Consider the following 26,439-nt stretch of genomic DNA (forward strand, 5'->3'; position numbering starts at 1 on the left):
TCATGCCTTATTGTGGTCAACCAGCTGCTGCAGCAAAGATGCACGGCCTTCTGGGAGCTCTATCAGAACAGTCTCAGACATGTCTTTGAGGACATCATCAATTTGTATCTTACAAATATCCTGCACCTGAAAAAGAAAGTGGCATCTAGAAGCGTGGCTTTTGTCCAAGAGAGCTGTCACACCAACCCAAACATATCTGAACAATGTGACATTTAACCTGATGTTGATACTTTTCAGTATCAGTAGAATTTTTATTCATCAACAAACCTTTTTTACAAGATTTTGGAGCTCAGACAGAGCAGTTTCAACATTTTGAAAGAACTTGTCCAGGAGGAGGGAAGACCAGGTCAGCAGCACCGAACCGTGTCGAAGTGCAGATTCCACCTGGACATTTTAAGGATGTAGAATTACAATCAAAAGCTCTTCAGGACACGTCTGCTCGAGACATTTCTCAAATCGGCAAAACCCCTTCCCACTGCCTACAGCAGGGTTCACATTCATCAAGTAACAATTTCCCACTAAAGAAGACGGACCACCTGCCGTACACACGGTATGAAAAGCTTACGTTTTTTATTTTTGAAGCCATCAAACTGTTGAAGTCTGCGGGTATGCTCTCACAAGTGGATTCAAAATCTTCCAGAATGGTCTATAAAAAGGCATACAGGTCAAATTCTCTTAAGTTAAACAATCCCGTAAAAAAAATGTAAATCCCGGTTTACCTTTAGTCTGAGGTGATGGGCATTTATTTTGCTTTCCATCTTGATAAGAAGCGAAGCCTGCGTTGGAACCTTATGCCCCATTTTCAACAAACACTTAGCCTCCCGAATGACTTCGGTTATTTTAGGGTCAAAGTTGACGACTAATTTTCCAGTATTTGGGTGGCGAACCAGCAGGGTAATGTTCAAGACTGTTATACGGAACAGAGAAAGCTCGTTTTAACAGTGTGCAATAATGGAATCGACAGGGGCTGTTTTCTGCCATTAGTGTCAAATTATGACATCAGAACAAGAGAACCAACCGTGATCTAGTTTGGAAACTTTCTCCATCCACGTTTCGTGTTGAAGAAGCTCAAACTCGACCAACATAGCTGCAGTCCCATTGTACATTCTGACCACATCTTGTCCCACGGGACTACATAGGATGTCCGAGTTTTCCTGCAAAGGAAGGGAGATTTGATCGTCGTTAAAATGTCACTGTGAAGTATAACTGTAAAGTTGTTTTGCTGATAGAAACTGTGTCTCACTTTCATGTACAATATCGGCTCCTCTATCTTCTTATAGAGGTGTCTGACCCAACCAATCCTGCCAGCCACTGGTGGCATATTTCTGGATAATGGAATGTCATCCTTCTGATTGTCAAAGACCTGCAAATGAAGTTTACAAAACATACTAAAATCATTAACAGTTTTCTTCCATTTTCAATTCAAAATGTTTCACTCATCTGAAGATTTCTTTCAGCTTAATACGTTTAATAAGGTTTATTGTTTGGTATCTAAGCCCAAGCAAACTGAATACCTTTTTCACAAACTCCACCTCTGAAGCAAAGTGCTGAAGAATAACACCCAAAATGTTGGAAATGTGAGTTGCAAGACAGGGAAGGTTCAGCTTCTGAAAACTATCAAAACAAATTTCATAGATTGCTTATATTTTTTCCTTTTAATGCCACAGTTAGAATAGAGTCTTCATGTCATACTTCCAAATTCTGCAAATTGTACTGACCGCTGTAGCAGGCAAAGAGCTTGCTGAGATGAGATGATGTTTGAGAAGTACGAACACATAAATGCCTGGAGCTGACTCTGTGGAAAAGGACAAGATTGTGGGGATACTCTGAGAATACAACGTCAATATTATTTTCTTTTTTCAGCTTCAAGCTGTGTCGATACAAGCAGTAGATCCTCATTCCTCAGAGATTCTACAATCTTACTAGTCCTTCTTTCTGTTCCTAAACGTGTAATTCTTTTAAGTGTGGCCATGTGTGAATGCAACGGCTGTTTGGAGTAAATGAGTGTTGCTGTGATGTTGCACGTATGAACCTGTTCCCAACTTTCACAAAAGATCTTCATCTGGTTGAGGCTTCCTGAAAAAATGAGCTTGAACCAACATTTGGGTACAAGCTGTAGATTACACTTACCTCAATGTGGCTCATTTGAGCCATGAAGTTCACAAAATCAGTTTCAAATTCAGTCGTCCTCGGGGACAACATGTCATACTTCTTCCTTTTCAGATTCATGGACACAGTGTGGAATTGTCTGGCTGATTTCTCAATGCCTTCAATGTTTGACTTTTCAAGAGATTCAAATGTCTTGAACACTGTGATTATTTTCTTGATCTACAAAAGACAATATTCGTCGTCACATTGCAAGGCCTTATGATAGAAGTGGGATGGAGATTTAAGAGAATGAACAAAGACAACACCTTTTCAAGTTGCTTGCAGAAGCTCTCAAACTTGCAAAAAATCTGCATCTCTGAAACCTCAAGGAATGTTTTCCCAGTTTCTTCCATTACTTGTACCTTTTTTTTCTGGAAACAGGTCTGATACTCCTGATATAAGCATGTACAGACCTGCCAAAGATAAAAGAAACATGATGACAGCTACAGTCTACTGATGTCAAAATGTGTAATCTTAAGCCTTGGTAATAATAACCCAAATGTTTAGTAATATCAGCTTCAGTCACCTGCATTTTTCTGATGAGTTTTTCAGCATCTTGATCCCATATAAGACAACTGCCATCGTCAGTAATGTAGGATCTGCATGCTGTGACCATCTGATTTGTGATCTGGAAAAGTGGTCAGTTGTGTGGCTACAGTTTTACAAAGGGAGCTGGATCCTTGCACTGCGTCTTCTCATGAAAGTTACGTTTTCCGGTGACAACTTAAATATTTCAGAAACTGAACACACTTCACTTACTTTGACAAGCAGCGCAGACATCTTTTCGCTTGTATTGTAATATAGTGAAACACGGTAAATCATGTGAATGGCACTGATGACCTTCGGCACATTTTCTGTCATGGAAACCTGAAATCACATTTCATGATTTAGGAGGGTCAATGAAGATGAATTATCATCTATTTCTACACTTAAGTTTGCCAAACTTGCAAACTTTTTACTAATTCTTTGTTAAAAAAAATGTATATAAGTTGTCTAAATAATGGCTGCCTGGATAGTACAAAACAATGTAATAAGGACATATTAATTCAGTGTTACCAAACACAAACTATTCATTAGAATCAAACTGTTAAATGTACATACGGGGTCACTGTTGTACAGAGGATGTAAGACTTTCTCAAGTGTTGACAAGAATTTGAAATTGTCTTTTGCCTCATTGACACGATATGTTATCCTCGTGTCGAGATCCCGCCACACCTGCACGGGTACAAGACTGCGTTAATAGGAATCCATTGATTGATTTAATAAATCTAGTCATTCACAAATGATCTTAGCATAGGATTTTATCAGAATACATGAAATAATTCAGGACTAGGCTCAGATGTGACACCAACACTTTCCAGTGAAATGAAACAGTGCCTACTCAGCATCATCTTAATGCAGAACGGCTACATACTGTACTGTGTTAACAAATAATCATTTCCAAAAACTATTTTTTTCATACATCTTTGAAGATCACCTACATGCAGTGAACACTGAATCCATGATCATTGCAAGCTATCCAACGTCGATATCTTCTACATTGCAATTTTCAGGCATTTGTCATGATTTATGTATCACAGACTGTTTTTAATTTCTCTTTACATGCAGCAAACCTTAACTACATACACTAAAACTGATACAAAGTGAAAATGTTCAATAGCTTTGGTATTACTCTGTGTACATTGAACACTTGTGTCAGTACCTTCATTATTTTGGAATGGTTGAGATGGAGCACCATCACCACCGCCTTACACTCTGGGCTTTTGATGTGATCGATGATAGAGTTGTACTGTAAAGACATTCGTTTCCAGTGTTCTAACTCACTCAGTGGTCCGGCAGAATCATCCTCTTTCCTCAACAAATCACTCTCCATCAGGACCTGATGACAATGGATACATCACCAACATCACCATTAAGCTTTGCTGTCTGAGCAATCCTATCATATTCCCAATCTTCCATAACTATCTGATCCATCTTGGCCTGATGTCACCATCTCTAACCAATGAGCTTTGTGCCCATCACAGTCATCGCAAATTCATTTTTAGCATTTAACAGCACAAATTAAGGTTGTTGGATCAAATATAATCTCTGAAATCTACCAACCTGCTCGATTTGTTTGCACCATTGCATCAGAATTTCTTCCAGCCGTTGCACCATGTCAAAGTTGGCAGCCGCAGCTTTCATATCATCCAGACAGGCCAGTTTAGACAAGTCAATATCTGTGACTGTTTTCAGATGAACGACGCTCTCATTGCTCCTCTGGATATCTGAAGTATAAATAAGACAAAGTACAAAATCATCAGTACTGGTTACAAACCATCTTTTGGTTACAGTATTGCTTGTTATTGTGTACTTCAACATAAGATGGTTTGAAATCAGTTGAGTAAGATTTGCCCGAGAGATGGAGCTTAAAGTTACAATCTTTCTAAAGAGCCACCCTCCAATAACTTATTCACATTCAGTTGGCAATAAATGTGAAACATTCTTACCATCTAAAGAGTTCAAAAAATGTTTAAAGGAATAGAAGAAGTTCTTTTTAAGTTTTGCTCCATGTCTAGACTTGTCTACAGCTCCCCAGTTCTGTCCTGTAGTAAGGGCTGGAAGCAGTGCATCGTAGGAATCCCTTATTCCTTTCAGGAGGCCATCCCTGGCATCAATCATTGAGAAAAAGATTTCCTGCAAGGCATCAAGAAAAGACAACCCATCACTTAATGAAATCCGAAGCAGAAAACATTTCAACTGTGAGGGAGAAACATGATTTGGTTTGAGATGTTAGGGTTCTCATGAAAATGTGCTCTTGCTTCGAACTACTGACTGACATTACATCAGCTGTGCCAAACTTTGGTACCTGATAATGCATCTGGTTGAGATAGCAGAGTACACAAATATAGAGAGCGTGATTTCTGTAAATCACGTAAAGAACATAAACCACTTCATTTGAAAAAGTAACAAGCAATCAGCTCTGTAAATTCATATGAATTGACCCCACAGAGGTTGAAAAAAGAAACGTTCAGATTATAAACCAGCGGCCAAAACGCACAGCAGCTCACACCTCACATCTGGGCAACAGGAAAAACCAGAGCAGACTAAAAATGAATGTAAACGTGTCAGTCCAAGGGAATGAAATCAAACTTCTCAAAGCCAGACTAATATACGCAGATAATGCAGTTGGGAGTCGAATCCATCCTGCATGTATACACTCAACTAGACTTAATATATTCTCAGCGCTTCACAGATCTTATCCAGGAAAAAGGTAGAGAAGAGGAGGGCAACAAAAAAGAAGAATCACAAGGAGATGCATGCATTTGTAAAAACAAGTAGACCGTCCACATCAAAGTCCGCCATCTTTTTACATAAGAAGCCCCCTCCCACGCTCAAGACGAGAAACAAGTTTGAAGCCAACACAGCACACCATGTCGGTGAGTCGTTACTCTGTAAACGGTGTTTCCGTAGATCAAAGGCTCCTCAGTAAACAGCCATTTTTTGTACGGTGGGGTGTTTGTCTGTGGAGGTTTTACTGCTCGCGTTAGTTTAACATAGTCATCAAATAACGTTGTGGAGCACATAACATTAGCTAACTGCTAATAATGCATTAAACTCCTAACATAACCTTAGTAAAGTAAAATATGTTTGGTTTTAATCCTTAGGTTAAAAAGACCAACAAATGAATAACTTTAAAGGGGAACTCCGGGGCATTTGAAGCGTGTTTCCATTGCTAGAGGTTGTCAAATAATGCTAGTATGACACAGAGAGGTGCGTATCTGCGCTCCCTGTGTGGAGATTGCTCTGTCCGCACAGCATGTCATGCGAGGCTAATACGTGGTGGCTAAGGGGCAAGCGCTAACCCTTCCACGTAAAACAACAACTTGCACACTGCAGAAACGTCACACCTCTTTATAACCCATCCGACACTGCGTTCAAGTATTTAAAACATTACAACAATATTACTGGGCATGTATTGTTGTAATGTTTTAAATACTTGAACGCAGTTTTTCTAGAGAATATAATTGTTTTGTATATGGGATTATCCTCCATCGACTCTTCTGGGCTTTCACATGCGCGAGCCTACAACCAGCCGGTGAGTTACATGCTGTTTATACAGTTGTTTTGTAACCTCCCCATGCCAGTAATGTGAGAACCATGCATATGGTTTTGATGGTAAGGCTTGTGACTTTATTGTCGGATGGGTTATAAAGTGGTGTGACGTTTCTGCAGTGTGCAAGTTGTTGTTTTACGTGGAAGGGTTAGCGCTTGCCCCTTAGCCACCACGTATTAGCCTCGCATGACATGCTGTGCGGACAGAGCAATCTCCACACAGGGAGCGCAGATACGCACCTCTCTGTGTCATACTATCATTATTTGACAACCTCTAGCAATGGAAACACGCTTCAAATGCCCCGGAGTTCCCCTTTAAGAACATTGTGCATTATCAAAGATCACTTCGCCATCCTAAATGGCTTGTGTATAAACAGTGTTTATTAGTGAATTAACTTTTTTATTAGAGATTCTCTTTGTATGACAATAACTGGACGTGACAGCTGTAACAATGTTATTATTGTGATGTAATACGTTGCTACACACACTGCCATGAGGTGAGCTGCTCAGGGAGGGAACCCGGAGGTTTAAGGAAGATGCTAAGCTAAGACGTAGCTGTGCCATTTTTATCTTTTGTCTTGTTCAATAAAGTTTCCAGAAGCAAGGGTAACACTTTAATCATCAAGTTTGTATAGAGTAGTGATAAAGAATAAGCTGAAACAAAAGCTTTTCTATAAAGTGATTACATCTTTTGATATGACACATAACACAAGAATAAATACTTAACAATTACTGAGACACGCCACCTTTGACCTTACCTCGTGTATGTTTTCTGGGTTCACAGGAATGTCCACTCTGGTCCGTGTGAAGGAGCAGCAGATCCCTGTGAGGCACGTTTTTGCTAAATTGGCTAAAAACAGCCTCATTGCTTTGCCCCCTTTGCTTGGTCCAGGATATACGCGCCCACATTCTGAAATCAAATCCAAATGGTTTTGTAAGAGATGAAAAAACATTCCAGTTCATAATGTTGTGTGGAATATCTGGGTCTTTATCATGCAAGATAATCAATCAAATTTGATTAGAAGACTTTCCCTAAAATTGTATCATCTATCGGTATTTCAGTTTTTCGAAAATAGGACGTTTTTCCTATTTTACTTCAAAAAAAATACTAGTATATAAAACCCGGCATAACAGCTGTCAAACGGAAAAAATTTCAATTAAAATAAGCATGGACAGTCTTTCCAATTGAAGACTTTCCAGATTTCTTCATACCTATTCCTGGGACTTCGGACTCCTGATACACAAACGAAATGGTTTTGCTGCCCCCCGAGGCGAAGAAATGATCAAAAGCGAGCAGCTAGTCAGCAAGAAAAAAGGAAGAACACAAAAACATTATTAATCATTGCATCATATTACGATGCAAGTATAAAACAACCAAAAACAAAACATAACCTTGGAACGAAACGTTTAGAAAGCATCACACCAAACTGAAGAAAAAGCCACAAAAATAACGCGTTATGAATCAATCCCACAAAACCTCAGCTGATCACCTGACTTCTGATTTGTGTTGGTGAGATATTTCTGCTTTTGATAGCATTAGTACCAGTTTGGAGTCACACTGAGGAGGAACTTACTGAAGGAGAATCCAAAACAAATTCCTCCACCTCTGTTGGTGCCAAAGACAGCCGGTCAGCCAGGATGTCAATCATGTACTTGTGTGCAGGGGTGAGCAGCTTTTTCCTCTCTTCTCTTGCCTGCTTATGTTTGGCCTGAAGGAAGACAAGAGTCGGAAATAGTGTAGAAGTGTATTTGCTCTACGTAACTAGAGCTGTATCTCAACGAATAAGCTGAATCAAATGGGCTGCTTTAATTCTAAAAAGAAACAACTGAAACTTACCTGAGACACACACTTGTTTGCTTTTGGATTGGGTGTGTCCATCATAACGATGTCTGGAAGGGAGAATCACCCCTTAAGCCGTAATACTCAACGGTTCCCTTTATTCCCTCTGAGAAAACACTATTAGCCACTAATGTTGTTGATTTATCAACTTTTTCCTGTAATTCAGTAAATAAAATGCATACAGTGACATCAACAGTCTCCTCAGTTCCTAAGCGCTGGATGTGCAACATCTGATCCATGTTTCAAACATTTTTAAAAGTAATTCCTTCAAATTCAAAGGAGCAGGTAATTACAAAAAAATGTTTTTATTGTGTTTCTATATTATTTAAACTTACTTTGGTGAGGTTCCTGATCAATTTGAGCATGAATAAACGCTAATTATTTTTCTTTCTAGCTGATAAGGTATGTTAGCTCAACCGTTACGTCTCAGTTTATGTTGTTTGTTCATTCACTTTTTCAAGTTTGATATTCTGCTCTTACCGAAACTTTATCATCCGACGTATTTGTAGCTTCCAATGTTCAGCTTTTCTTCTTGTGTCGTTTCTGAGTTTCTGAATTATTGGACCATGGAAATATTTTTCTCCAGCCGTTGAGAACTGCTACTGATTCCAAACGTTTATTTAACCGTTTTTTTGGTTTTGTTTTTTTTAACTTCCTTTTAAACGTTGAGATGTCACGACCGTTGGCGCGTGGATGACGTAGGACTGTTGGATGAGCTAACGTTTTAATAATTAGCTCTCACACTCTGTTTTTAATGGGTTGCTTAAGAATTACAAGTATATGTCCAAGATTTTTTTTTTTCCTGAGCCATTACCCAAATTTTGTTCACAGTAAAGTTTTGTTTTGATTGTCAAGAGCTACCACACGCAGTGTGGTGTACAGTAATGGGACAAAAACATTTATTTGAATGTCAGCTGATGAAATTTTTATTGTCACAGTCAAAACAATAAATAGATAAATGTGATGATAAAGAATGAATAAAGGGTTGTTTTAAGTTAAAGTTGTAGACAAGAATGACCTCTAGTATCTGTCATTATGGCTGTGAACCTGAAGAACCCTCTGGCTGAAGTCCTTCCATTGTCAGTGTAAAGCAGGGGTAGGCAATTAGTGGCCCGCCATCAATTATATCTGGCCCGCAAGATGGAATTTTTGAAATATGATTTTTGAAAGATATTTTTCAAACCTCATGTTTTATCGCCTGTTTCATGAGAGATGCCAGGAGATGCAACATTCAGCCTAATAACAGTGTATAGAAGAAAAAAATGTTTTAAATTAAAAAAAATGAAATGCATTTATGTAAATCCACAATAGAAAAACATGGCCATGGCCCGTAATACCATTGTCAGAAAAAAATTGGCCCAGGTCCAAACTTAATTGCCGACCCCTGGTGTAAAGTGTGTGTATTTATTGGACGGGGGGGGGGGGGCAACTAGTGCATAGCCTTTGAGGACAAAGAGATACATATTTCTAGGTACCAAACTCGGCAAAATGTCTTCCGTCACAATTTGACCTTCTCCTTACACAGGCCTGTGACAGGCCAAGTTTTAAGAGGTATTATCAAATCCCACATAGCCTGTCCCTTATTCTTGAATGGATAGACTCTATGGTTTAGCGCAACTGCTCTGCAGAAAAATCAACAACAACTTTGTAGTCTTGTTTCAAAATAGACATAAGAATCAGCACCCTCAAAGCAGCGTTCCCAGAGCCTTCATACTCTTAAGGCTGTTCAAGGGCACACAGCCTCGTGTCTTTTGGTCATATTCCCATCCACACAACCAGCAACCTCAAACTGAAAGTTATTTTGATGTGAAAAATAATTCTAAAATCAATCTTTAATGAGCTTTCGGTCTTGATAAAAATGATGGTGCACTTGCACTCAGTGTACATTGAAAGATAGCCCATATTAAAGCTTTGTGTGTTGTTTCATTCACTTGAGGATTTACTAAGTTGATTCAGTGTCACAAAAGGTTGTGTGTAACTGTTGTTGGAATCTATGGCCAGGAGGGGGGAGCAGAGAGCAGAAAAGCAAGACTGAGATATACAAGGAACTGACTCTGGAAGACAAGAAGAACATGAAAACAAAAACAAATAAGCATAAAACAAAGACAAACTTAACAAAACCTAACACAGAACTTGCTTGTTTGCTTGGGCACATCTATTCAAATAGTTGAGTCATTCTGCTGAGTGTATTTATACAGTGCAGTATACAAAAATGAATTTCTAATTTTCAGTGAGTATGACTCTCAGTGACTATTGTGTTGCCTGCAATATGAGGAGAGAGAGCCTACAAATACTGAATAATTCATCATTCTATTACTAACTCGGTCGGCCCCTGAGTTAATTATCTGCTGTTTGATAGCTCCCTCGATACTTTGCTCACAGCATTAGTAGGAACAAAGAATCGTTCCAGTAACACTGTTAATCCATGAAAGACATGTCACGGGCTGACAGCCAGTCACTCTGGTGACTGGCTGTCAGCTGGTGTAGCACAGGTGTGGTGGTTAGCACCGTTGCCTCACAGCAAGAAGGTTCCAGGTTCAACTCCCAGCTGGGGCCTTTCTGTGTGGAGTTTGCATGTTCTCCCCGTGTAAGCGTGGGTTCTCTCCGGGTACTCCGGCTTCCTCCCACTGTCCAAAAACATGCATGTTAGGTTAATTGGTGTCTCTAAAATTGTCCTTAGGAGTGAGTGTGAGCGTGTATGGTTGTTTGTCTCATTTGTCTCTGTGTGGCACTGTGATGGACTGGCGGCCTGTCCAGGGTGTACCCCGCCTCTCGCCCATTGACCGCTGGGATAGGCTCCAGCCCCCCCGCGACCCGACCGACGGATTCAGCGGTATAGAAAATGGATGGATGGATGTTTCACACTATATTGAATGTTATTAGTTTAATTTGTCTATATTCATGTCACTACTCGCAATTTGGTATCATGACAAGGTGTGAAATCTTCAAATAAATATAATCCATTTATTGTGTCAACAGACAAATTTTGCTGCTTTTTCTTTATGTGCTACAGCACATGAAAATAACTGTCAACGCATTGTCACAGCCTTGGTGTAATTGTGACATATGGACTGTTGCATCACATATGTAAGGACAATGTGCTCATTGAGAAATTGAGAAATTTCAGTCTTTCCTTGCATTTTCCCCCACTGTTTCATCTCCTTTTTACACATTACAAACTTCTTGGTACTGAAAATGATGTGATTAAGGTTGGGTGTTAAAAATGACTTGACCAAGCTGAGGTTATAAAAACAGGATGACAAGAGCCAAGAGCTCTCCTCACACCACTCCAGTTTTAGTCACTCCTAACATTTGTCATGTTTGTTGGCCTTACAAGGCGAGGAGGGGCCTTGTCTTAGGATTCCTACATTAAAAACATTGCGAGTAAAAGAAATAAAAGTTTGCTTGAACACATGCAGACCCTGTGTTACAAACTGAACTGCTATCTGGAGACAAAGACCAAAATGAACAGGCACCAACACAGGTTTGGGTGAAAATGAACAGAGAGAGTTAGAAAGTAAAGTCACATGACCTGGCCTCAATCAAGGTTGTCAATTGAGAGCACACTCAGATAGTTAAGGCCCTCAACAAGCATCAATCAACACCCCCACTTGTTCTCACATTTACAACAAGAAAAACAAAAACATTGCAAAGAGCAAAATCACATTTTGGTTCGGCAATCACCTAAATAGAAACCTAGAAAAGGCAAGAAGCTTCCCTTTTGTAGCTGGTTTTGTCATTTGGTCAGCAACCATTTGATCTGTTGGGCAATACTCCAAAAACACATCACCATTTTTTACAGTAGATCTTACAAAATGATATTTGATGTCAATGTGTTTGCATCTCTGTCGGCTAAAGGGATTCTTTGCCAATGCAATTGCCCCCGGTCATCTTCATAAATTACAGGTACATCATAATGAGAGTCAAGATGTTTAAGCATTTGAGACAGGTACAAACATTCTTGTGTAGTGACAGCTAACGCCATGTACTCAGCCTCACATGTTGACAGTGCTACAGTTGGCTGCTTTTTGGTCTTCCAAGAAATCAGAGGACCATTCTTACATAGGCTAACACAATAACCAGATGTACTACGTCGGTCAGTTGCATCTCCTGCCCAATCCGAGTTACCCAGGCTCCGCCCTCGCAGTGACGCAACACCTTCGGCTCTGCTACACTTACTCAGGCAAACTGCTCATTCAGGTGGATTCGAGTTCCCGAAAAAATGGGAACTCCACCCACTTTGTCGGGAAGCAATCGACTTTGAGCAGCGCCAACGGCCCAGGGTAGAGGCGTGTTCAAGGTAGTGACGTGATTGAACTGCCACTCAACCCATGGATTGTACACGGAAGCGCTTCATTCAATATCAACATGGAGCAGCGTCAAGCTTTTGACACTGCTGTAGATGCTGTAAGAAAAGTGTTCGACGGGAGATTCTCGTTAAAAATCGAGCAAAGAACAGCCCTTGAATCATTTCTTGACAGGAAAGACGTTTTCGCCTTGCTCCCTACTGGCTTTGGTAAGAGTTTAATCTACCAGTTAGCCCCGCTGGTAGTTAAATCATACGTCAGAGGAAAGAGTGGTGTAATTGACTTAAGCTTAGGCACAGCCTTTTCTGGCCACAACCAGTAGCAACCCGAGGGAGGCGGGTTGACCAGGCCATTTCGAATCGTATTCGTTATGGTCTTGGTCAGACCAGAATCTCGAAGAGATTTGAAAGTCTATGTTAATCAGGCTAAATCCGAGTCACTATAAGCCACCAACTGTAACCCATCATCACATTTCCTGTAACACAGCATCTTGTCAATTGTGCCTTTCAGATATTTCAGTACATGTTTTACAGTCGTCCACTGCTCTTCTGTTGGCGCACTGAAATATTGTGAAAGTTTACTTACGACACAACTCAAATCTGGTCTAGTGCATGAACTAAGATAGATTAGGCTACCCACTGCTTCTCTGTATTTCCTGAGGTCACTCATCTTTTCATCGTCATCAACTCATTAAGAATGATCTTAAATTCTAAATGACAAAACAGTAACATACAAACTATCAACACAAAATTAAATGAGCCTTGAAAATTCACTAAACATGAGCCCTTTTAAACAGCCAGTCATGTACTGCCCTAAGGGGTTAAACACATTAACTGGGTGGGTCAAACTATGAGTGCCCCCTATTATTTGGTGAAGAAGGCCTACATTCAATCCCACAGGGTGGATGAAGGATCTGCCAGCCAGACTCATTCATTTTTTTGGTCAGAGTTCAAACTGGTTAAAATGGGTTTTAACCAGTAAAACTTTAATCAAGTGACATACTTTAGTCAGCCTCCTTCAGATATGTTCTACAACAACTTTTGAAACATCGATACGCGTAACCTGCATGAAGATGTAATGTTGAGATAACCTGTTAAACCCTAAAGTGAGCATCATTTCCTTAGAGAACTCTTTAGTGCTGCTGGGATTATCCCCCCTGCAGATTGTCGATGGGCCTTGTCCGAACAGAGTAAGCAGGGCAGGGCCTTTGTTAGAGCCTTTCAGACAGAGATACCCCTCCCCGATTCCCCCTGATCCCGAGGCGAGATTGGTCGGGTATCCGTAATTGAGTCATCTGACTCGGTCGGACCTTGCCTTCCACAGCTGAGTAAACCAGCACAAAGAGACTCTGGCTACTTTCCAGGTTAAGTGTGCCGCGTGTGTGCACAATTCCAGCACATTAGCCCCATGCTGTTAAGATGCAAAACACTTTTACTTGACCTCTGAGATGCCCGTGGCTTCTTTCTGTTAGCCTCATTCAGACAGAGCTAAGCCCATAAGAGACAAAATGCTGCTAAAGATGAGTTGAACCAAAAAGCATGGAGATTGAGAGACTGGAGAGACTGCAGCACCAGCAGAGGAATGATAGATTCTTCTTCTGATCTATAAATACCACAGTTAAATAGTTCTGGAAAGCTTGCGGACTTCCACCATGTTTCAATCAAAGCAGTCTCTCCGGCATCAATCTCAGGTGTACTCACACAGAAAAAAATTGAATTGAATTGAATAACTTTACATTAAAGCTGCAGTCTGCAGGATTTGTTGTTGTCATACGTAAAGTCCTACTTTTTGGCATTTTAAGAGTTTACATGATCTATCAGAACGCTTGAAGTTGAAAACGGTGACCTCCGTAGTCGCAAAATGCAAGAAATGCTTATTTTTTAACCGAAAAATAAAAAGTTATTCAACTTTCTGTCCCGCCCCTTCAAAACACATGAGAACTCGTGCACGTAGACGTGCACGCCAGATGCGCCTACACGACTCCTCATTCATCAACTCACCTGTCATTTGCGATCATGGAAGACACAGTAAGTAGACTAGCCCGTAATGAAGTTCAATAGTCCAGATAAATAAGCGTGGGGACGAGCCTACCTTGTATCGCGCGTGCACAATCGGTGATTGACAGGCAGAAGAGCCCAGCTCGTAAACCTGATTGGTTACCTTTTACCGGTCCGGTCTGCAATTTTGTAAACAAACCTGCTGGCTTTGGAGGGACCTAGCGGGACATATAGGGGACCTAGAGAACTCATTTTTTTTTGTATTGGGGTATTTAATGTACTACTTTCAGAATCCCCGGACAGTTCCAGGCATTATGCTTGAAAAAGAGTTGCAGACTGCAGCTTTAATGCCAGCAGTGATCCCAGCAGTCTTCAGAAGTGCAACACGCTGAAAGAATAACAGGGGAGGCCTGTGGTTGCAAGAAAAGCTTCAAAGTTGCTTGATCTGTACGTTTCCATTTTTTACTAAGACTGAGGTGCCCAATATGATGGATTCTATAAGGGAAAAATTATTTTACGTGCACATCTCCTGCAAAACAACTTAGTAAAAGACATTAAAGCAGACATTGTTCCCCGTGATGCATACGAAAGCCATGGGGTTCAACTGGTCGTTCAACTGATTTTACACCTTCAGCGACGTGTTTTTTCACTTTTAATGCAATAAGCAGCATGACTCCACAGCCAAAGTCTTAATGACAATGATTTTGCTTTACTTTTACCTGTGCGGATGATACTCAAACAACAGCTTCCCATCCATCATATGGAAAATAATGTTAAACATCTGCTCTTACTTTTCCTCCAGCAGGTGGCTCTTTGATCAAATTCAGTATAAAAATGTGCCGTCAGTCCCTGACAAAAAGAGTCTGCTTATAAGTTCAGATGGATGTGGACTGACATGTTTATAATTTCTAATGAGATTAACACTCTAGACTAAAAGTTGGATCAATGATTCTGACACAACATATCAAACGGGATCTTTTTGCACACGTACCGACGTGATGCTTGTTAACAAAATGAAACACAAGTTGATGTTGCTCAGTGGTGGGGCTTCTCACAACAGCTTTAAACATACCGGGATCTTCAGACACTTTGATTGAATAAAAATGGACATAATATGCAAGTTTCAGCAACGGATCATAATTGAAGGCCTTAAAAAACAACCCATACATGCAGTTATTTTTCACTTTTATGACATAAAAATCCAAAAAACAGACACATGTCAAAGTTGTAACACAACAAAATAAAGATGCCAAAGGGGATGGGCAGCTTTACAAAGTAGTTTGTGTTCACATCTGGTGATCATTATGCCAACCAAAGCTTTCACTGCTTTGCTGCACACATAAGAAAATATATGAGAACAAACATTAAGGCTGAAGAAACACACGAGGCAGTTAAGCTGATCGTTATTGTATCCAGTGGATAGTAGGTCAAAAGGAAAGTGAGTATGAAGAGGGTACAGATGAGAGAGCACTGGAGCCACCTCGTATGTAAATGATCACTTCTCAACATAACATGTGGAAAGTGTGCGGCTCTCCTGCTCTTGTGAAATAAACAAATCAGCCTTTTCAGAATGCTGATAAATAGCGCAGAACAATTCATTTGAATAACAGCTTACCACCTGAGATCAGGTGTCAGCTATGAAAAGATGTGAACGTAATTAAAGGGTTTGAAAGGGCTGGCTATTCCATAAGAACAGCTTGTCATGCTTTCAAGTGGACAAGGGCCCCAGCATTTAACCCCAGCAGCTTTGAGGAAAGTCTAAGTGCATCTTCAGCCAGCCTGTTGTTGCTTTTTATTCTTGGAGAAATCACTTGGCCTGATCTGACTCTCCTGAGTGGATATAATCAGGAGGAGGCGTGCATCATCACCAGAAAACAATTACGTAGGTGCTTGGGAACCAAACAGACTGTACGGGCAGAATATTGCATTATCAGCAACAGTAGCTGTGAAGAATAAATGGCGTATAAATAAATTGATCAAATAAAATCACACAAATATGTGGCTTGTGTCTGCAATGGGAAATGGTACAACTGACATTCTGCCCCCGTCAAATGATTCTACATCAGTCCCCCAGCTCAGATGGGGGATGTAAACGTAAAACCCAATGGACATTGTTGCTGAATGTGTCGTGCTCGGGTCTGCTGGACAAACATTTACAAACCAAAACTTCTCAAAAGGAGGCCCTGAAGCTGACATGACCGATCCATTTCACCCGTCTGCACAGCAGCTGGAGGCTCAAAGTCCACCTATTTAGGACCAACTCCTGTGGTCCAGTCAAAAATAATAAACTATATTTTTCATGCTCAACAAAAACTGTGGTCCGTCACATCCTGTAGGATGGTCCAACGGCATTCCTTCCTGTTTCAGAAGTGATGGTGTTTGGTCCCAGTGGCTCTTGCAAATCCCCTCCTGTTGACTTGGGCCCCTTGGTGCAATACAGGAAGCCAACAGTCGCAAACTTGGGTTTTAAGATGGACAGTGATTTTAAATTGGACCGGCAAATTGGTGCAATAGTGAAGTCCAGCTTTTTTTGTATCTTAGTCTCAGTGTATCTGGTCTTAGGTGAAGCCCTTCTTTGCACATACGCACTTTGAAACAGTAATCAACGCCTTTATTACATCTCGGCTAGATTACTGCAATGCACTTTATTCAATTCAATTCAATTCAAAAATACTTTATTTATCCCAGAGGGAAATTAAATGTTGATGTAGCTCAATTAAATCAAAGAGTTATTATAGATGCTGATGGCTGTGGGCAGGAAAGATTTCCTGTAGCGGTCCGTTTTGCATCCAAACTGAAGAAGCCTTTGACTGAAGAGACTCTGTTTTCTGATAACAGTCTCATGGAGAGGATGTTCAGGGTTGTCCATAATTCTCTTGATTTTATGCAAAATCCTTCTTTGCATTATTGTCTCCAGAGGTTCCACAGTCGTCCCCAGAACAGAACCAGCCTTCCTTATCAGGTTGTTGAGTCTTTTTAGGTCCCTGGTTCTGATGCTGCTGCCCCAACAGATGATGCAAGAGGAAATGACGCTCTCAACAACAGACTTGTATTCTGAGTTGTACGTGGTACCGATAACAGATTAGATAAATTCACCCAGCAGGTTGACTGTTTTCGATTCCTTCTTTTACTAACTAATAGAACATACAATAGTGTGTGTGTGGTGCTGGTGCTCCTTTTCTATACAGTGTTGTGTGTGTTGGTGAAATATTGCTTTGCTTATCCCTGGCTTGGGTCTGTGGGACCCATTTTCAGGTTTTGCTGAAGGAAAATGGTATGAATACTTTTTTCACAATGAGATTCACTGGCCAGAGCTCAGTGCTACGCCGTGTGCTACCCCACCTCAGCATGCTGATAGCCCAGCTGCTGATACAACCTCCACACCAACAGGGCCTCCAGTCACCTCACGCTATGGTCGGATTACCAGGCCACCTAAAAGACTGGATCTCTGAAGGGAAAGAAAAATATGTATTCTGGTTGTTGCCAAATGTTTATGTTTGTTTATGAAGTTGCTGCTGCCAGTATAAAACCAGTTGTATTATGTTGCCAAATCTTTATGTTGTTGTCGCTGCCGGTATAATGTACAACAGTGATAGGTTTTGGCATGATAAAACAAGTAACTTTCTTGAGTACTCAGTAGGCCTTTGTTTCAGGTCTCAGTTCATATGCCATTGCTTTAATTAAGAAAAGGGAGATGTTGCAGGACATGTGCTGCCACCTAGCCTGGCGACGCCATCCTACGTACTTCCGCCCAAAGATTTTGGCTCCGCACATAGTCTGGCCAAATCCCCCTACCTCGGTTCGCTCAGTGTTTTGCCAATCAGCAAACAGTTGCGAGTGGTGACGCAGAACTCACGCGGGGAGTCCATTGTAGTCCATATAATTGTAGTTCAACCGCAGCGGAAATAAACATGGCGACGGAAGAACGCTAGAAGCTATCCATGAAGTTGTCTCAACTCTGGAGATCATTACACAATTAAAACGAGAGCAAGAGGAATGCCTCGTCAATTTTGTTAGTGGCAAGGATGTCGTAGCTCTCCTTCCAACTGGCTTTGGGAAAAGTTTGATTTATCAAATGGTACCGGTATAATGAAAGCGGATGTGGGAAGCGTGATTCGCGAGCTAGAGCCTCGCGAGAGTAAGCATGAACCTCGGCGCATAACCAACGTCATTTCTAAACATTATCATTGGTTAAGGGAACTCCGTTACTCCAATAAATTTAAGTTGCTGGGTAAGGTCCCGCCCTCCATGGAAACGGATTCCTCTTGGGTTTTCCCAGACTGTTTGACAGAGTCAACAGTCGGCTTTCGCCCAGGCTAGCTGCCACCTGCCTTTATAAATGTGTTGCTGCTGCCATCTGTCTTTGTTATGTGGTACTGCATCGGTGGTTCTCCTGGTGTATGTTTACCCACTGTAACTTGCGCTCTGCTGTTTTACAACATGAATAGTCAAGTATACCAACACCACTGTGTCCTCGTTCATGAAACAAAGTGTGTGTGTGTGTATATATATGTATATATTAGTGGTGGGCATAGATTATTTTTTTTAATCTAGATTAATCTCACTGAAATCTTGAAATTAATCTAGATTAATCTAGATTAAAATGGCTCATTCAGGGGGGACAATCCGCGGCGTTCACGGAAACAGACGTGTAAACTTTGGTTCCTATCCAAACAATAGTCGTTTAATCCTGAGACTGTTGCAATTGCCGTGTTGAGTGCTTCCATACAATAGTGTAGTAACCCCAAGCATACCTTTCTCACTGCAATTAAGTTTTATTTCGGATTTATTTCGGATTTAATTTCGAATTTAGTTTATTTTCACAGCTGCCTCTGCTATTCCTGCTCTTCTCAGGTGTACCTAATGTAGTTTTACATAATTTGTAAAAGTGATGTATATCTTGTATAACAAATTGTAAATAACAACATGTTTATTCGTGTTCCTGCCCTCTCTTTCCTCATGTTTTTTTCCGCGGGGGTGCTGCACAGCCGCGGGGCCTTTAAGAATTGAACATTCTAAATGTGACGTCACGAGCTACCAAAGCTACCAAAGCAAATTCTCAAGCGAAGCTTCTCCAGCGAGTCAGCAACATTAGGGCAGACCAGTTTATTCACATGCATGGCTCCAGCAGTTTCTCTAGCTACGCCAACTTCTCATATTCAGCACTTGTTGGGAGGGCCAGATGGTGCTGCTGTTGAGATAGCGTTGTGTGCAGTGCGTCTCTGTTGCGCCACACGCGCAGTATCCTCCCTGCGGCCACCATATTAGGAGCGCTGTCTGTTCCAACAGGGCAGATTTTGTCAACTATCCCCCACAGATAAGCGACCTCCATAAACTGCCTAGCACAGGCTTCTGAAAAGTAGCGTTCTTCTGTTTTAATCACACCTAACGGCAGACAAAGTACATCGGCCCACACCCGAGCTAAAATATCAAGGTAAAAGTCATCACAGTTTGCTTAGGCTACCTATTTTGACCCAGTTCCCAACCCAACTTTGAGAATAGATTAACGGCGATATTTTTTATATCGCCCGATAAGACTCTCAAATTATCGCAGCACGTTAACGCCGATAACGGCCCACCACTAGTGTGTGTGTGTGTATGTGTATATATATATTTACATACATATATATATATATATATATATATATATATATATATATATATATATATATATATGTATAGTGTGCGTACTGTAAAAAAGCATAAAATCTATCTCTCTTTGTTTCTACATTGTCCTGCTTTTTTGTCCTTCGCCAATCACATCGGTGGTTTTTGACTGCTGGGCGTATAAAAAGAAAAAACACATGAAAGATAATGTTGCTAATATTTTGCTAATGTCTCTTCAGGCTCCCACCAGCTGCAACATCCCACCTGGGCCAGCCACACCCACCACCTCCACTGGGACGTCATACCGCTCGGTATACTTTCATACTCATGTAACCTAGCTGGCTGTTTGTTTGTTTGTTTGTTTTCTGTGTGGTATACTGTTTCCGTTTTGTTTCCAATCATGGTGGCATATTTTACACTAACACGTGACAATATAATAACGTCTTTGGTATTTTGTTTATATTTTAAAACTCCTCAGGGTTCCTGCTCCAGCGCTACCATACCTTTACCAGCAACAGACCTTGCTCAGTAAGTACTCATTCATATTCATGTTCATATTTGTTTGATTTACTTCTCATTTACCTCTCAGTAACCTCTCATCTTTGATGGTCCATGTTATTTAGTTAAACATTCCTTAAATAAACAAACAGTACAATCTATAATTCTCTTCAGTCAGAAAGATGATGAGTGATGTGAATGCTCATCTGTTAGGTCTATAATTTCCTCTTGAATAACCCTTGTTTGTTATAGAAACATGCCAAATGTCATATTCTTTGCTGTGTTCTAGAATGACTAACAAGGAAGACATCAGATTTCCAAAGAGGAGCTTGAACATGTTCTTTCACTGAAAACCACCTTTACAGAAGCGGCATCTATTCTTTCAATCTCGAGGCCAAATTTCTACAAGTTACTGCAAGACTATAACATCCCAACGTCAAAATTTAAGAGCATCAGTGATCAACAATTGGATCTTGAAGTGTCACAAATAAAAACTGAACACCCAAATATTAGAGAAGTGATGCTTATGGGGCATGTCCGCTCCAAAAACATTGTGGTTCAAAGACAACGTGTAAGAGATTCACTGCTAAGGATGGACCCAGTTGGTGTCTTAGCCAGGAGAAGAACAGCAATAGTTCGGCGAGTGTACTCTGTCCCACATCCAAATTTTATATGGCATGTCGACGGAAATCACAAGTTGATTAGGTGGAAATTGGTTGTTCAAGGTGCCATAGACGGCTACAGTAGGATGTTGATGTGTCTTCACTGTTCCAACAATAATCGTGCTGAAACTGTGAGAGACCACTTCACTGCAGCTGTTGGACAGTTTGGCAGACCACTGCACATCAGGACTGATCACAGAGGAGAGAACGCTCAGATTTGGGAGGACATGCATGCAAGCAGGGCTGAAGGCTCTGTCTTAACAGGAAGTTCTGTACACAACCAGAGGATCGAGCGTTTTAACCGAGACTTGAACAAAAACTGCAGCCATATTTATGCACCCATTTTTTATGAACTGGAATCCCTGAGTATCCTAGACATAGATAATGCAACAGACCTATTTTGTCTCCATTAGCTCTTTCTACCCAGAATCAACCGTACTTTGGAGGAATTCTAAGCTGGATTTAACAATCACTCTATCTCATCTGAAGGAGATAGAACACCAGTTCAGCTTTTTAGTCTGGACAATGATTTGCCTCATCTTCACAACCCAGAACTCTCAACAGCAGGGATAGTTTTTTGTTCCTCACCAAACTCTAGAAGAGGATTTTCCCCATTGAATGGCAGGGATTTGCAAGAACTGAATGATGCCATTAACCCTCTTCTACATGACAACAACAATGGCAAAACATTGTTTCAGAGAACACAACAGTTTATTTTGGATAAACTTGTAAATGTGTGATCTCAGCATAACATGGACAACTGGGTAACATTAGCCTCATTGTACTTTCAAAAGTCCACTTTTGTAAAGAGCTTGAGGAGGAGTAGGATGAGGAGAAAGAACACATTCTTCAGTTTGTCACAACATATTCAACATCAGTGAATCTGAATAAACATGGCTTTCAATGGTGAGGAGGGGAATTAAAAAATGTAATCTGAAAAGTACTCCAAATTTCTACTTAAGTACCTTACTTGAGTAAATGTACATAGTTTCATTCCTTCACTACTGTTTGTTGAGTATAAAAAAACTAGTAACTCTAGTTGCTAATTTAACTCGAGTTAAATTCATAACAAGATGAAAAGAATGTGGAGCAAGATGGGAAAACACAAGCTATAGTCTTTATTTTTCAGCTTTCTTATGTAATGCAATTGAAACCACTGCTTTCTAATATGAACAAACTCTATATGCCTCAAATCTCCTCTATGGAATACATTTACACATGGACACCATCAGCCACTGGGCTGTAGTGGAAAGTTTTAGGGTTGTTACCATGCGAGGGGCAGAGGGTACACAGAACAACACAGCAGCCTGATGAACTGATTTCAGTGAATTATTAGTAGATTTACAGTAAAAATTAAAACTAGGACAGCACATTTATGCTAAAGTTGTGCTTGCAACAACAAAGCCTTTACTTGTACTTTAATGGTAGCTGTTAAACATCTCAAAACACAACAATACTTTAGTCCAGTTGTAGACAACATAAATACTAATAGCACCTCATATCCGAAACTAAAGAGTGGAATCCTGACATTTGTTTAAATGGTGCTGAATAAAAATCCATTCATTAATGCCACTAGGAAGCAGTAGTTGAATTCATCATCATCAGTCATTGTTGTTGCATTCACAAAAAGGTGAAGCTCGTTGGCACACGTATGTGCAGTGGGAAGATATCTGTCTTCATCATGAATAAATATTCATTTAGGAGTTGGATGAAAAACCAATGGCTGGGACTTTGCTGCTCCCTGTAGCAAACGCAAAGATGTGACCAGGGCTCAAAGTCTTCAGGAATGCCTCCTCCTCCTCGGTTAGAGTCCTGTCCCCATATGTGTCTCTCAGCTCTTTATCTAAAACAGAGGTCTTCAACAGGGGGTCCGCGGAGGTACTGCAGGGGGGTCGCGAAATCTTTGGTTGATTAGACAATTTTTAACATTTAAAAAAAAAAAAAAAAAATTTTTTTTTTTTCAAACAATTTTTTCTCACAAATTTTGTGCACACGTGTGCCATTCACAGATGCTTTGAGGATTCATTGCCCCATCTACATGCATGTTTAAAGTTAAAATCTGTGGATTATTTGAATAGCTCAGTGTTGTATGCAAGATGTTTGTTTATAAATGGCAGTGGCACGGCAACCCTGTGCCTTGCACATGTTTAAAATAAAGACATGAATATATTAACCTGTGTATTATTTGAATAGCTTAGTATTGAATGTACAATAACAGAGTAGCTATATTTATAAACGGCACTAGGCCCCGTTAAATATAAAACACAATTGTATGCCATATTAATAGTAGGGGGGTCCCTGCTCCAACTCTCCATCAGTTTGGGGGTCCCTGGCCTGAAAAACGTTGAAGACCCCTGATCTGAAAGCAAAGGGAAACCAGTGTTGACTTGGAGACTCGGAAATACTCAGGTTTAAGAAAGACTGAATCAATGACTAATTGAATAACTAATGGTTTACTGTAGAGGTATTTTGGTGAAAAAGCAATGTTATTCTTACAAGCTATCATAACAACTGTATTCTTGTTACATGGTACATAAACATTAGATAGGCACAGCTTCATGAGTTGTAAAGAATAAAATAAATCTGTACGTTTCCTGGATTTCCTTATTGTATAATATACTGAATTAAAAATACAAACTTACTTTCAAGACATTGGAGAAACTCCCTAAATGTTCCCATCATCAACTCCTCCCTAACTCTTCCGTTGCTCCCCAGTACAGAGTAGCTTGGTTTGTGAATACCAGCTACAAAATCAGCTGCTCGACCTTTGACCTTTCCTGGTATGTCAAGCAGCACATGCAAGCTGGGGTTCTCTCTCAGGAGTGATAAAACCTAGAAGGAAATTCAACACCATAAATGAAAGGCCATAAAAATGAGTAGTTATGGTTAAAGGCGGGGTAGGGGATCTTTTTCTGGAACATTTTTTTACATATTGCTTGAAATACTCTTCACACCCCCATTGCAACCAATTAATTAAAAGTTTTGACACAAATATGAAAAGTTTTAGTGGCCTCTAGAACGTACAATCTAGGAAAAACAGTATCCAATCATTGTGAACGGACCGTTCCTTCTCCCTGTGCGCGTACCCTGCTCCGTGAACGTCCAGAAGCTTGGCAGGAAGCTAAACTAGAGCCAGCTTGGCTAGCACCTAGCATTATTAAACGTATAGTTAGCATAAACTAAGTACTAATACGGCAACGATCGATGCTTGCTGGCAGAACAGCGCTCGTGCACCTTCGTGCTCGTGCGCGTTCATGTACTCTAGAGGCGTGCCTTCGGGGGAAAAGTGAAGAAAAGGGTTGGGACTTTTTACCGGTGTATTTTCAAAATGCAGCTTCGCTGGACTCAAAATCCAGGATCTCCTACCCTACCTTTAAGTGGGGATATGGCAATTCTTAGTAATTTTACCACAGCACGGAGCAAATATGATACAGAACTGTGAGGTGAATCTTACTCCATAGTGGGACAAGCCATCAATGAGTTGATCAAGACAGCTCTGCCGTTGCACAACAGTATGGTATAGAACTGCATTTTTCACAAACAAATCTCTGTTGGCCATGGTGACAACAAGTGGAAGACCCTCACCTTATATCGCCATTAGTCACAGCTGCTGACTGCTTTCTCCAAATCATCCTGCAAGGTTGCCTGTTGAACCTAAATATTACAGATCAGATCTTTAAAATCTTATTTTCTCAGGGTGGTCAGTGGTGTAGTGGGTTAAGCAGCCGCCCCATGTACAGAGGCTACAGTCCTTGCTGCAGTGGGCCCCGGTTCGAGTCCCGCACCGGACAGTCGTTTGCTGCATATCTTCCCCCTCTCTCTGCTTCCTGTCTCTCTCCAACTGTCCTATCATTAAAGGCATAAAAAGCCCCCCCAAAAATCTTATTTTCTCAAATGACTGCATTTAATCAACATTTACAGAAGTACTATGTAGCATTTCACTTACACTTAGTTACCTACCAATGGCAAGAAAGTCATTTTTAGTTATTTATTGGGTAATATGAAACCAAAATTATTTTGATAATGCATTCTACCAAAATAAAAGTAACTGTACTGCTGTGGAATAGTCAAAAAAAGCAAAGGCTTGCTACAATAGTCTTCAGGTCAGAATATTGCCCATTACCTTTTTAGGTTGAAGGATGTCCCCAGACACAATGTAGTCCACGACACTCGGGGACAGGAATGCAGGTGCTTCAGCCCCTACAGTTATTATTACTGTAGACTTCATCCTGCCAATGGTTCCATACAGTCCATTTTGCAAGTGGAGAATGTTCAGTCTTGGTGTGCATCCATTTGGTGTGCCTGAAAGATTAAATAAATTAACACCGCATTCTGTATCGTGTACTCTGGCATTTTCAAACCAATATATTTAGAAAAAACCTTCAAAAGCTCCACTGTCTTGGAAGATAGGCTTCACCAGTAATCGGAAAAACTCTCGCCTGGGACCTCCAAGGTCGGCAGCATCTTCCTCAGCGTCATGTTCATGGCTTGCAAATGTGACATAAAGCATCATGTCACAGCTTTGTGCAAAACAGGTTCTCTTAAACACACGTTGGGCTGTTGGCCAAGCATTGGCTCGACTGATATAGATCTGTCTTGTTTCCGATGTTATAACTCTCTCACTGTGAGCTTGTAGAAGGCCTGCAACTTCTTCTTTGCTCGGCATTTCAGATGACCTATATTAAAAAAAAGACAATGACAAAGATAAACAGACCTTTGGCTACCTCTGCATTTACTCCACTATCACCTTCAGTGCATGAGGAATTGTTCCATGTTGTTTGCGATGTTTACGCTGGTGTAAACAAGAGTTTTACTGTAGTAAAAAAATACTTGTAACTCTTACTTTAGAATATTAACAGCACAGTCTTCTAGTAGACAACACTGAATTGCCTCTTCAAGATTCTCATCTTCCTCCAGATGAACAGGGCTGAGCAAACGAAGATAAACAGGGACAACAGAAAATTCAGCAGATAGCCCAGAAAGAGAGAGAGAGAGACTTATATCAGAAGTTCATAATGTAAATAGACCAACATCTACACTGCTGTATTTCTATGAAGCCCAAACAATATCTTACACAACTTGTGCCACATTATAAGGAAACAATCGTCTCGGGTCCCCTGCCTGGCCCTGATTTTCTCTTGAGTGCTGCTCTCTGTCTCCTGACATCTGGCCTCACTGTCCCTTGGTGGTGAAGGCACTGGACTCCGCATTGCATAAAGAAAAGGAAGTCAAAGGGAAATATTTTTGTAATGATGTTAATCTAATCTTATCTAAGTGCAACTTAA

The 26,439-nt window shown here is 40.6% G+C and overlaps 1 protein-coding gene across 1 annotated transcript; it reads right to left on the reverse strand.

Moving 5' to 3' along the window:
• Window positions 1–25,633, reverse strand: LOC142376964 (dynein axonemal heavy chain 8-like). Its single transcript, XM_075460679.1, has 17 exons — window positions 25,594–25,633; window positions 8,081–8,133; window positions 7,818–7,952; window positions 7,456–7,540; window positions 4,252–4,415; window positions 3,851–4,027; window positions 3,250–3,363; window positions 2,908–3,015; window positions 2,675–2,776; window positions 2,415–2,561; window positions 2,125–2,328; window positions 1,719–1,789; window positions 1,515–1,614; window positions 1,244–1,363; window positions 1,019–1,154; window positions 720–907; window positions 1–126 (listed from the first exon to the last, which is right to left on the reverse strand). The coding sequence occupies exons 1-17, from the start codon at window positions 25,631–25,633 to the stop codon at window positions 1–3; spliced, it is 2,070 nt and encodes a 689-aa protein (XP_075316794.1).
• Between the last annotated feature and the right edge of the window lie 806 nt (window positions 25,634–26,439).

The sequence above is a fragment of the Odontesthes bonariensis genome, chromosome 3 (assembly GCF_027942865.1).
Source record: "Odontesthes bonariensis isolate fOdoBon6 chromosome 3, fOdoBon6.hap1, whole genome shotgun sequence".
NCBI lineage: Eukaryota > Metazoa > Chordata > Actinopteri > Atheriniformes > Atherinopsidae > Odontesthes > Odontesthes bonariensis.